Source organism: Diutina rugosa (genome assembly GCF_008704595.1).
Source record: "Diutina rugosa strain CBS 613 chromosome Unknown scaffold33_size146325, whole genome shotgun sequence".
Lineage (NCBI taxonomy): Eukaryota > Fungi > Ascomycota > Pichiomycetes > Serinales > Debaryomycetaceae > Diutina > Diutina rugosa.
Window position 1 is genome coordinate 19,225 of NW_022995180.1, and position 12,500 is coordinate 31,724.

At 51.8% G+C, this 12,500-nt stretch overlaps 4 protein-coding genes across 4 annotated transcripts; 1 reads left to right on the top strand and 3 right to left on the bottom strand. All coding sequences in view use genetic code 12, as the record gives it.

The window, feature by feature from the left end:
• Positions 1-1,018: 1,018 nt before the first annotated feature.
• Positions 1,019-1,474, bottom strand: FCA1 (cytosine deaminase; the record flags this gene model as incomplete). The annotated part of the gene is made up of 1 exon (XM_034157310.1): positions 1,019-1,474. The coding sequence occupies one exon, from the start codon at positions 1,472-1,474 to the stop codon at positions 1,019-1,021; it is 456 nt and encodes a 151-aa protein (XP_034010733.1).
• Positions 1,475-2,992: 1,518 nt separating this feature from the next.
• VPS15 (ubiquitin-binding serine/threonine protein kinase) lies at positions 2,993-7,144 on the bottom strand (the record flags this gene model as incomplete). Its single annotated transcript, XM_034157311.1, has 1 exon — positions 2,993-7,144. One exon carries the CDS (start codon positions 7,142-7,144, stop codon positions 2,993-2,995), a length of 4,152 nt encoding a protein of 1,383 aa, XP_034010734.1.
• Positions 7,145-8,150: 1,006 nt separating this feature from the next.
• DIURU_004439 (uncharacterized protein) lies at positions 8,151-8,876 on the top strand (the record flags this gene model as incomplete). The annotated part of the gene is made up of 1 exon (XM_034157312.1): positions 8,151-8,876. One exon carries the CDS (start codon positions 8,151-8,153, stop codon positions 8,874-8,876), a length of 726 nt encoding a protein of 241 aa, XP_034010735.1.
• Positions 8,877-9,138: 262 nt separating this feature from the next.
• On the bottom strand, positions 9,139-12,162 carry BUD14 (protein phosphatase regulator; the record flags this gene model as incomplete). Its single annotated transcript, XM_034157314.1, has 1 exon — positions 9,139-12,162. The coding sequence occupies one exon, from the start codon at positions 12,160-12,162 to the stop codon at positions 9,139-9,141; it is 3,024 nt and encodes a 1,007-aa protein (XP_034010736.1).
• Positions 12,163-12,500: the final 338 nt, after the last annotated feature.

Consider the following 12,500-nt stretch of genomic DNA (forward strand, 5'->3'; position numbering starts at 1 on the left):
GCACCACCAGCGTCAGCAGCAGCAGGCGGGGCCGAGTGCCTGGGCGTACTGGCGGGAGTACGGGCAGCCCTAGCGACATCAGGTCCTCGCCCGACAAGTGGAGCAGGTCGTTGAAGCAGTCGGAGGCCATGGCACGGCGACGGGGGTGGTGGTGATGATGGTGAGGCTGGGCGATAAGCGGCGGGGCGTGAGATGAGAGAGTGCGCAGCGCCCGAGACAAACGCGAGGTCGTCGCCGGCGATAACGGCCCAACCGCGGCATATAAAATTACCATAATAAATTATCTAGTAATAGAGGAGAGAATGTATGGACTAACATACTGTTTAAACTGCCAATTTTACCTCGTTCATTGTCAACTGTTGTTTGTTTACTTGGGAAAAGAAACAAGTGCGGACAGATCATCGCAGATGGACCCCCATCGCAGCCCCACCTCCTCCACGTGCAAATACGTCTTTAGCTCGTAAAAAAATTGATGGAATTGTCACCCTGATATGACAAACGTGACTTTTTTTCCCCTGAACCAAACACACGTCGAATTTCCGATCAGGGTCTAATCACGCAGAGTGGAAAACAGCAGACCTCGTGGGCTCTCGGAGATATCCCAACATGGTTTCGAGCCGGTGTCCCCCGCGACTCTGCACAGCCCCCTCAGGCTAACTGCACCGAAAAAAACGTTAGACTGGTCGACTACAGCCTAAACGATGTCACAACCGGTATTCTCTGGGAGAAATGTAAACGGTCGGGGTTTGAAACAGTCACCGGTCTATATACAGTGCCCCGATTGTTCATTCTTTTTTTCTTGAATAACAAAGAGCGACTCGACGCACCCCTCGAGAAGAGGCTTTTTGTCGCTATTATTGATAGATGTCACTCGAGACATATTTTATACCCCACAAATTGATCGCGTGATTTGACCAAATAGACTACCTACATCGTACAAATTCTATAAAACCTCTCTGTATATTTCTCTCCCGTTTTCCCAACTTATATGCTATTATGTTAAACCTCATCGAATGCTCTATTCCTCGCCAATGTCTTCGTTCCAGTCCTCGGGTCTTTCGTCAATGAACTTCTTCATCAAGTCCTTGCACCCTTGGTGGTCCAAGTTGACGAGCTCAACGCCTTCGTGCTTCAACCATTCTTCGGCACCGACAAAGTTGGTGTTCTCACCCATGACTACGCGCTTAATACCGTACAAGAGACACGCGCCAGTGCACATGGGACAGGGGGACAACGTCGTGTACATGGTGCAGTTCTTGTACACCTTGCCGTTGAGACGGCCAGCGTTTTCCAAGCACGATGTTTCGCCGTGCAAAGTGGCCGACCCCTTTTGGAATCTCATGTTGTGGCCGCGGCCCAACACGGTGCCGTCTTCGGCGACCAAGGCGGCACCAATGGGGATGCCCCCTTCCTCGTAGCCCTTTTGCGCTTCTTCAAAAGCGATTTGCATGCCCTTAGCGTCGTCGAAAGCCATGGTGAGTATAGTGGATGGTAATGAGGGTGGGTGCGGATTTTCAACGGCTTTCCCGCAGCGGCATCTCTTAGCTATGTGCAGGATATACCATCCCAATATGGGGGAGGTTTGCGCTGGGGGTAACGTTGCTTTTTCATATTCCCCACATCGCGACTCCAGTGTGGACTACTGAAAGATAAAAGGAAGGGCAAAAATTTATGATGTTTTGGTGTCTCCCCTAGTGATTATGTATAGTAGATAAAACTCTCAGAGTTGGAGCGGCTGTTTTAGTGCCACAAACTCCATTATCTGTTTCTACGGCGATTCAATGCGACCTTTCCGTTTTAGGCGGAGTGCCGCTTGAGGGTTTTCTCGATTCCGTAGCTATGAGGCATTATCCACTTATCGCCCACCGTTCCAACTCTAGAACGGCACCACCCGCTTCACCGTAGGGCATAACCCCACTGATAATTGATTGTGGTTTATTTTGGGAATCCCTCAAGAATCCCCACTATTTTGATGCCTTACCATCCCCACCCAATGAGATTATCTTAATCCAAACCCCGCAACTTATCGGTGCCATTCTTCACACACAAAGCACCGAACGAGAGCCACACCTGTTCTCCACTTACACTGGGCAAACACATCCGAAAACGGCGATCTCCATTTGTGCCATGTAACCTCTCAACTAGTAGTTTCCCCGCCGATAAAGTTTCACTAGCGGATGTTCCATTGCATGATTAGTGCCGATCCCGTAATCAGAAGCCGTACACCCTCGTGGCTTAGAAACGTCATAACAAACGGTGGTCAAACTACTGTAAATGATCTCAGATGTAGTTAAGTTCATTACCTTGATCAAGTTAGATCGTTTGCCTGAGTTCTGGGATTTTGTGAAAAATGGAAAAGTACACCAAATATGAATGGTAACAAAACTCTTTCTTGGAATAACCGCAATCTTGATTAAAGTACAGCTCTGCGATAGGCCAGCTCTTCTTCGAACGAGTTCTTCCCTTCACCCGATATCGAGTGAAACGAACGGCTATCATCGCCACTTCTACCCCGATATCGTCTCCACCTTCTCCACTTACTCCACCGTATCATCTCCAATCAGTCCCCACAGTCCCCACTGTGGCTCTGGGGCATGCCGTAGAAGGCGAATTTCATCTGTCCCCGCTTGTCCCCACCTTCCCCTCTTGGTTCGACTGCATAATCAACTTCTAGAACATCTTTCGATGCAAGATTGACATTGTGTTACATCTTCAGTGGGGCTTGGCAAATTCATCATTTTCCCCACTTACACCACTCATACTGTCACCCCGCTCGTATCATTCCTTCTAGAACCCTCCCCGCATCTACGTTTTGCGGTGGCTCTCCTCACGCCCCGCAAAGTCCCCACAAGAGCCCCACAAGGTTCACGAACTGTGGCATTTGCAAATGTTCCCCACTTACACCGTAAGGCAAAGTCCTTCTAATCTTGTTCTGTTTTGTTCAGCCTAAATTTACTGTGGCGGTCGCATGCTAATCTTAATTACTCCACTCCTATTTATATATATAAACGTGACCGACGCGGTCGACGGCGATTGTCAAAGGGTAGGGGACCGTCGTCACCGCTACCCCCGTGATCACGTCTTGATGACTCTCAACAGCAATCGGCTCATACTCCTTGAGCATGTATGAGCCGTGCCTCTCCGTGGTGTCCAATATGCCAGCATTATTCACCACCACCAGTTGGTCAGGTCTTGAGGAATTCCATGAGACAATCGTCTTGTCCACCAGCACTACCATGTGCTGGGCATCAGCGACACACATCGACATCGTAGGCCCTTGGGTAGGAGTTAATTGAGCGAAAAGCTCTTCCAAATTAACCTCAGGGGACATCTCCACAAGCTGATAGCGGCGATCGCGTACTCCTCGAGCACCAAAGATTTGGCGACATTCAAACAGCGGAATGCTCCACACGGTAGTGTCGCCGTTCCCGGCAATAGCAATCTCAGCTCCCGACAGCTTCACCTGAACGAGCAGTACTTGAGTAATCAGCACAGCACTGCCGTCGGAGCGACGTAGCGCTAAGATGCGAGCAGGGATGCCAAACCGCAAATCCCACACCAACACTTTGCCCTGGCTCGTACCAACAATCGCCCAACTGTTATCGCCAACACAGAGCAGGGTGGGCATGCCGTATTGCGCTTTGATTGCCCATTCTGCCACCCGCTCCATGTCACACACATCCATCACCACCATCTTCGAGGACGTGGTGACACCAACACAAAGTAAGCGGTCGTCGCGGGCAAAGAAGTCGACATCCACTAAGGGAGCTCCCAACTGCACTTGTCTAACTGTAGTGATCCCCGAAAGCTTCACAAGCTTCTTACCTTTACCGCGTACCACTGACACTCTGAGGACTCTCACCATGCCATCCTCGGTGACAACGACAAACGAGAACCGATGAGGTAAAAAGCGGATACACACCACTTGGGAATTAAGGGATATCAGCACCGTGGACTCCTTGGCGTGGGTGACAAGCTTTTCAAGCTTTCGGGCATCCCACACCGTGACTTTCCCGTGCTGCAGACCCGTAACAAAGAACTCATGCAGAGGGCACACTTTCACCGTGGTGAAGCCATCGACATCACCGCTATTTGGGATCACACGTGCTACCACCGTGTGCTGAGGCGTCCAATCAGCAAGCGCCTGAGCGGGTGCAGGCACTTGAGGTCCAAATTCGGAGTAGTTGGCGAGATCGGGATCCAAGGGAAGCAGGTGAAGATACCTCCAGATGTAAGAGTTATCCCCTTGGTACAGAAAGCGTACTTTGGCCGTGATCACTCGGGTGCTCGTCACTTTCACCACCCGTTGCATTTGCGTAGAAGTCTCCAGATCATGCTCTTCCAAAGGAGTATCAAGTTCACCATAAACAGTAGCTTCACTAGTTTGTAACAGAGCTGACTTGCGGTTAGGAAATATGAGCAGCAAGTGCTGGCTACTATCGTCAACTACCAGCACCTGGTCGAGATCTTTACCTTTAACTCCAGCATACAGTTTCTTCCCCATGCGAGCATCTGCTAGCGGTTCATCTTTGTAGATCACATCCATAAACACATTATGCGGAGGGATCTCTGCCGGTAACAGGCCCACGGGGTTAATTGGAGCCCGATTGCGAGCTTGAACCCAAATATATTCGCGAAGCTTTCCAAGTTTCCACATCTCCTTCTTATCGTCAAAGCCAAGCAGTCTAAGCTTAAATATCCAGTGTTTGTCTTCAGGAGACAACAGTGGCACTCCTCGATCGACTTTCGTTCGTGGTAAATACACCAGTTTCCCCAAGGTATCGACGCTGAGCTGCTGTTGAGGTTTAAGGACTTGCCAGAACAGCAGCCGCAGCGACGCCGCCATCAGCCATTGCAAGGCTATCTCCCAACAATGTTTCAGTAATGGCTTAGCTAAGAATGGGTATAACAGATCCCAATCAAGCTTGAACGTATCGTAGCGGAGGTATGGCTTGAGCAATGGATACAAGAATGTATAGCGATCAGCATCGGTAACTTTATCGCTAATGGCACAAACAAGACAAAGCACCAGTTGGCGGATCCATTCGACTGGATGGAGCAAGAGGGGGAGCAGATGGGAAAGCAAGTCGTTGTACACGTCAATGGCGTTAAACTCAACTTTAGGATTGATGAGACCAGAAACCACCACCTGGACAAACACTTCAAGCACTTTAATCACCACTAATGGCTCCAGATCACCCAAAGTCTGGATGAGTAGGGGGAGGAGGTATTGCTCGAACGTCAACACCCCGACCACGGGACTGATGGCCATCACCAGTTCAAGAAAGGCAAGCTTCAACTCGTACAGCGAGTGGTTTAGGTAAGTAATCAAGTGGGGAAGAATCACGTCGACTGTTTTGTCTATACCGAAATACTGACAAAGGGGAGCGATATTGTGCACCAACGCCACTTTTACTGGCACCTGAGAGTCAGTCAATAAGGTAAAGGCTAATGCCTCAAATTGATCATTCACGGGTAACAGGTCTTCGGGAGCGTGATCAAAACCAAGACGGTCATACTCAACAATCTTGAATGGCTTGGCCATCGTCCAGAATCGACGAGCTGTCAGCGCTAAATGAGGCACCACTGCTGCCAATGCCGTCATCACCACTTGACGATGATGGGGGTCAGTGTGAGCTGATGCCAACGCTGCTAACTGAGATATCTTGGGAAGCAAGTACTCAGAAAATACCCCAACATTAATGGGGTTGATGTAGGCACACAGCTGGAGCAACAGCGCTGTACACGCCAACGCGGTAGCCACTACCAGAGGGCTACCTAAGTGCGACATGCCATAGTACTCGTCAAAGAAGTAACACAAGTACGGTAAACTGCGGTCCAATTTGTTCTCGTCGCTGATATGTTCCAGAAACGCCAATATGAGCTCGATGGCTTTGATCATGGTCGGTACACGCACCACGTGTTTAATGGTGGCAAATACCACGTTTAGGTAAAGTAAAGCGTACTGGTGATGGTCGTCCACTTTGCGCGGCTGGATAACGTAACTGGTGTCCATTCCTGGGAACCAGAGACGATAGGGGACAATACTGTATGAAGTAGTGGCATTATCAGATTGTTTGGTAGTTCGTCGAGATGTGGGGGACCCCATAAGCTTAGTAAAACCGTCGTAGATTAAGTCGATACGGGCATCAGGATCAGCCTCTTGTGAGAGTGACTTGATGAATGGATAGGCACTCTCAAACTCATCGGGGAATAGCTTAGTACGGTACTCTTCCAAGATATCCGCCGCCGCTGGTCTCTGGCTGGGGTCAAGACTCGTGAGCCGGCTCACGATCTCTTCTAGCTCCGGGAGGTCATGGAGCGGAGACAAATCTGGTTTAAACTGGTTCTTCATATACTTGAATAGCTGGGAGAGCGTGAATGGAGGCTCACCGTCCAGGTAGAGCTCGGCAATACAGCACCCAAGCGAGAATAAATCCATGGCATCTGTGAGCGCATCATGGCCGATGTAGTCACCTTTATCGTCAATATTCAGCGGCGGTGCCGGGTGATCCTTATCATAGAACCTTTCGGGAGCCACGTAGCCGAGCCTGCGGTTGCTGGTATCGAAATAGAATGAGAACTGGTTGGGGTTATCCGCGGGTAAAAACGTCGGTTTGGTGTAGGTGGCAAAGTCGGTAATTATCACCCACCCCCACAGCGTACACAAGAAGTTTTCAAGCTTCAAATCGCCGTGGTGGACCTGCAATTGCTGGTGGAGGTCGCGCAACGCCACAAGCATCTGGTAGACAACAAATAACCGTTCCACCGGGTCGAAAAACGGACGAAGGGATAACCGGTCGTAGAGGTTAGTCCCCATCCATCGTCTTTGCATGTATCCGGCTCGGTCCGTCTCTAATAACTGAGTATAAGGGAGACAATGAGGGAAGTGGCCCAATAGCTGTGATTGACGAGCAATGAGCTCAGTGACGGGACCAATGTCGATATTAAGCCCCAGGCCTAGAGGTTTGATGAATAACTTAACCACAATCGACTGGCCGGCGGCATTGGTGGCGCGTACGGCTTTGAGGTAGCGGGAGTTATTGAGGGTTTCCTGGTACTCGAGGCCATCGACAATGTCGATGTACGACAGGATGGCCACTGTGGGAGCCAGTGGTGCGAGTAAAGATAGACGGGCACCCATTGGTGGTGGCGTCGGGCCGGTATGGGGATGATGGTTGTCAAGTGGTGGGGTCCACAGTGAATAGGGCCGCTGTGAGTGAGAGCTCACGTGACCAGTACGACCAAGAGAGAGTTTAACTAAGGGTAATAAAATATGATATACACTCTGTTATGAACATAAAAACCATTCAATATATGATGATATTTCAGTCACTGCTTCTAGTTTCAAGCCAGTGGCCCAAATTTATACCAATTGCGCTTAACTCATAGACTTAAAGAATACAAATCGAACCACTGCCATCTTTGTGATATTCCTGCTAGAACCCTCTAGCAACAACCTTGAAATGGTTATAGTTATAGTAGACGATGGCACTACACGGTGGAGCTCTAGTAGTTGGTCTGGCCGCACTTGGTGTCACCGCCTGCCGAATCGGATTACTGGGTTCATCTCAGCAGACCACTATAACGTTACTTTGGACTGCTCACAATACCCCGTGGTACGTGTAAGACTTATATGCATAGGAGTTATCCCCGCGTTATTATGCCCCTAAGATCCGCCAGCAAGCGCACAACTCCTCTACGAAGAGCACGCCAGCGCTAGTTTGCCATGGTTCAACTACCCAGGAGGCCTTAGCCGTCATCAACCAGAATATTCTGGGATTAAGGGGTTTTGTTCTAGCTTAAATTTTGACTTATAGCCGTTCAATCATTGTAAAGTAGAGGGTAGCTTCGCGGCGATGCCTGATCAAACGACCACAAATATCCATCAAAAGCAATCACATTTCCGATCATTACTAAGGTAGAACTAACCTACGATCCTACGTATACACCTGTATTTCGCTTTCCCCGCTTAATAACTGCGATTGATGACAGGGTAACGGTGTACTGTCTGACAGGTGTGCCCCTAATGACTACCTTGCAGGTGGCACAAACGGTGTTACCCCACTTCCCCGCCATCGCCCTCCGTTCAAATAAATACCCGCTAGGCCTCGCTCTCCTCGTGGTCTTATAAACTCCCTCACCCCGTCATGCTCTCATCGACCATCCCCGGAGCCACTCACCCCGGCCGCCGAACCCATATGAGCCAGGCACTCCCCATCGACATCGACAGCGACGGCGATCTCGGGAACTATCTTCGGGGCCTCAAAGCGCGTGACCACGAGCTCCAGGAGATCGACGACGACATCGATGCCCCGTTAGCGCCGCCGTCGACCGCTACTTGCCCCCCGCTGCCGTTTGCGAAGAACGTGCTCCAGCGGCTTCAACAGCTTAAGTTTACCGTGGATCGGGAACAGGATTTATCTATATTAGATCTTCCGGTCCCCAAAACCCCTCAGGAACTTCGCAATTACGTATTTGAAAACCCGCCGCCGCCGCTTCCTTGGTTTGTTGTGGGCATTTCTAGAAGCCAAGTATTTGAAATTGTCGGTCTTTTCACCGAATGGCTCAGTGCTACCAGTGACGATAACCTTAGTGTGTGGATATGGACGGTGTTTGTTCGGCTAGACCGAGAGATGGAGGCGAATGAGATGGCGGTGATCCGCGGGTTGGGCAAGAAAGCAGCGCAATTGCTCAATGAAGTCGACCAATCCAACCCCGCTCGGTTTACATTGAATATGGTGGTGGTTGTAGTGGCATATTATTATGGTCAACTTGATCTTCTTGCTGATATTTCTCCAGACCAATTGGATATGCCTGCCGATGAAGGCGGCGAGAAAGGCAATGAAATCATGGGCGAAACCTTCGAGCCGTAGAAGAGGAGTAAGCCTGGAGAACTTGAAAGTGATTGAGTATGCCTCGAGAATATGCCTTAAAAGCATTGGCTCAGTTAGACTAGCTCCTATATCATTATGAGACCCATTACTGGTGGTAAAAAATTGTACCAGTCATGGAAAATCTACTACCTCAGTTGGGTACCCTACATAGATCGTTTTCTTCAACTCTTGAAATTGAAACATGCACAAAATCCGTATATAAATCGTCATTTGCGAGATGTAGCAGCGACGATGTAGTCACTCACAACATCTCGTTTAATTCGGCCAATTTTTCCGCCAACTCGTCAAACTTGTCCAACACGGGGTTGAACATGTCATGCACGGTGCGCAGACGGCGTTTGTCGCCGTACTCGCCTATACTGCCGTTCAGTTGATTGTCCGGTAACCCCAGAAGTAGCAGATTAGTCAGCGTCAACGGGGTGATCTCGCTATGGCCGCCAGTCATGTCTTCCTCGTAGTCCTCGTCAGAATTGTTAATGTAGAGTCTCAGCATAAGCACCAGAGCGTCCGCTTCCGGCAGCCCTGCCGGTGCGGCGAACCGACTGGTGAAATCGTCCTGGGCCAACGTCGCCACGCTCAGTTGCAGTTGCTTTTTGGCAAGGTCCTGAGCCGGGGGCTTAGTGGCATCAGAGCTGCCCGAAGACACTGACGGCGACGGAGTCGAGTGGGCACCCAACAAGTACGCGGCCGCGGGTGACGCCAGCACCAGCGTGCTCAGCAGCGTCCCGTAGCTTGCGCCCAGCGTCGTCAGCAACGGCAGCAGCACGTGGAGGGGCAACAGCAGCCGTTCACGGTCAAATAAATCTTCTTGGCGCAGATGACGACGGGGAACACCACCGAGCATCTCCTCGTGGCGCAGAAGGCGGCGAGGGGTGCCGCCAAGCAGTTCACGGCGAGAGCGGGGACGGCCGTTAGAATCAAGCGAGCGGTCACGTCTCACGTCCACAGGGCGGTCGAGAGTGGCAGCAGGCTCAGGGCGATCACTACCACTAATACCACCACTACGGTCGTTTTTGGGTACCACAAGTTCGGGAGTCGCCCGCGAACTAGGCTCGCTATCAATAGACAAGTTGCTGTCGAAAGTGCGTTCGCCACTGTCGAACGACTGGTCCTCGTGGGGTAAATGCGCCAGCCCCGGAGGATCAAACAGACCGTCGAACAGCCGGCGCTGTTCCTCTTTGATCTCGTTAATCTGGGTGCGGGCCCGGCGTAACTGCTCGAGTCGCTTGCCGCGGTCCTGGGTGCCTTCGTCTTGGCCGTAGTCAGTTTCTAACAGTTCCTGGATGTCCAGCGTCATCTTAGTGAGTCGTTCGAGGATGACCAGGCGCCGCAATTGCTGAAGATTATTGGGAACGTTTTCCAGTGTAATCAGCGACCGCCGAGAATTGGGACTGGCGTCGCCGTTGAGACGGGCCAACAGCTCCGGCATCAGGTCAGATACCGCTCGCCGCTCAGGGGGGTGAGTGCGGATGCTATCGGCCTTTTTCCCGTCAATCAGAAGCCGTTTGGTGCCGTCAATCGACAACCGCCGTCGCGGCATCAGCAGCAGCATGCTGGGCCGGTAGGCCTTCGGGTACACTTCGATGGGGGCCGTTTCCTGCACCGGGCTCAGCAGCGACTTCTTGGTCTTGGGGTCTTGCGACTTCTTGTTCTTTTGCTCTCTAAGCTCCTTGAACAGCTTCAGCTCGGCCTGGGGACTGGCAAACCGCTTGATCTTGCGGATACCCAAGTGTTCTTTTTCGATGAGCAGCTGCTTGAAGTCCTTGGTTATCAGGTTGGTATGCTTTAACTCGGGACCCGCCGCCAGGGCCACCTTCAGCCCTAACAGCAGCGGCAGCTTAGTGGAGTCTTTAGACCCCAATTTGGAGAACGACAGCCGCACTTTAGCGAGGGGCAGTCCGTCTTTGTGGTTTTCGTAGAGCTTTTGCGGACCCTTACGCTTCTTTTCCTTTTTAGGGATGACGAGGGGCTGAGTGTCGTCGAACTTATCCAGAAGCACCTCCAGCGCGCGCTCGTCGTCGGCCGCCAGCGGCAGCGGCAGCGCGATCTCTTCGGCCCGGATATCGTGGACAACACCCTGGCGTTGTTGGTGGCGGATGGCGGCGAGGTCGCGCGCCAGAACCGGGTCGTCTTCCAGAAAGATCTCAATTTCGTTAGTCTGGGAGAAGGTAACGTTACGCTTCTGTTTCAGCAAGCTGCTGGTACTGGTCGACGTATTGCCCAGAGCAAACAGCCCCGAGTCGTCGAGGGGCATGGCAAACTGGCGCACGGGATGCGATAAGTCAAAGTCGAAGGGGTTCTTGTGGTACCGTTCGATCTCCTCATTTTTGAAACAATTTAGCCGGGCAAGACGTTCGCCATAAGTTTCTAAACATTCGGCGGGGACAAACCCAATACGACCGTCGTCAGATTGAGTCTCCACCAGTTCCAAGTCCAGCACGAACTCGTTATTCTTTTCCGCCTCTTCCAATATGCGGCGTTTCTTTTCCATGCGTTCATCTTTGGTCAACTTACGGATAAGCCACCAGTAATTGTCTTGGTCATTAATCAAAAACACCGCTTCATCGCGAGAAAGCGCCAAATGACTAGGATCAGGGCCACTGAAATCATAGATCCCATAAAGCTTATCCGGGTCCAATTCCCGCGGCGGCGATCGCGGTGGCAGGGGAGGCAACAACATGTCGTCGTCGTCGTCGTAGTAGTCGTACAGATCGTCATCAAGCAGCAGCTCGTCGTAGAATTGCAGCGAGCCGTCGTCGGTCAGCAGGTCACGCAACAGCAGCGTTTCCAGCGCTTCCACCGAGTGGAAGTTGTCCAAGTCCAGTATAGTAGTATCAGCGTCGGATTCCGCCACCAGATGGCGGTCATCCACCGGCGGCTTCGCCAGCAGCGCTGATGACCCCCGCAATCGCGGCAGCACGTTCGGTTCCGGGTAGCCGTCGTGGTCATGGCTGCTGGATCCGTTAGCGGCAACCACGGGAGGTCCGTTGGCCACGGGGGCGGCGGCGGGCGCCGGATTATAGTCGCCGGTAAACCGGGTAGTGTGCATTTCGTGGCGCTGGTTGTAGATCAGCTCGGGGTCGAAATCCTGGTTGTTGATGTAGTCGAGCACCTGGGACTTGACGGCGGCCTTGCCCAAGCCCTGGTGCTCCTTGTGGTGGACGACACTGCCCAGGGTGGCGTGGGTCGGGGTCAGCAGGGCCAGCAGCAGCGCCGCCAGCACCTGGCGCTGAGGGTGGGGGCGCGGCAACTCCAACCGGTCCATTTTTCAGATCACGCAAACTAACAGCCCTGGTGTATTGAAACAAAAGGACTCAGTGAAAAGGGGGGGGGTGGTTTCCAAGTGAAAGTTCCGGGGGGTGTGGGGAGGAGTGTGGTTGTGGCCTTAGTAGTAGGGTTTTTTTTTCTCCTCGTCAGGTGCGCGCGCTACTACAGTGCACACTGGCACAGGCAGCACACACCCACAGAAATTATGGAGATTTGGAAGGACCCGTGCGCGGGCTCGTTTGCGCCGGGGGTGAGGGGGGACAGGCGAACCTAGCGACAAGCGAGAAATCACACTCGCTTTTTTTTTTCGGTGTCGACAGCTTTTTTTTTTTTTTT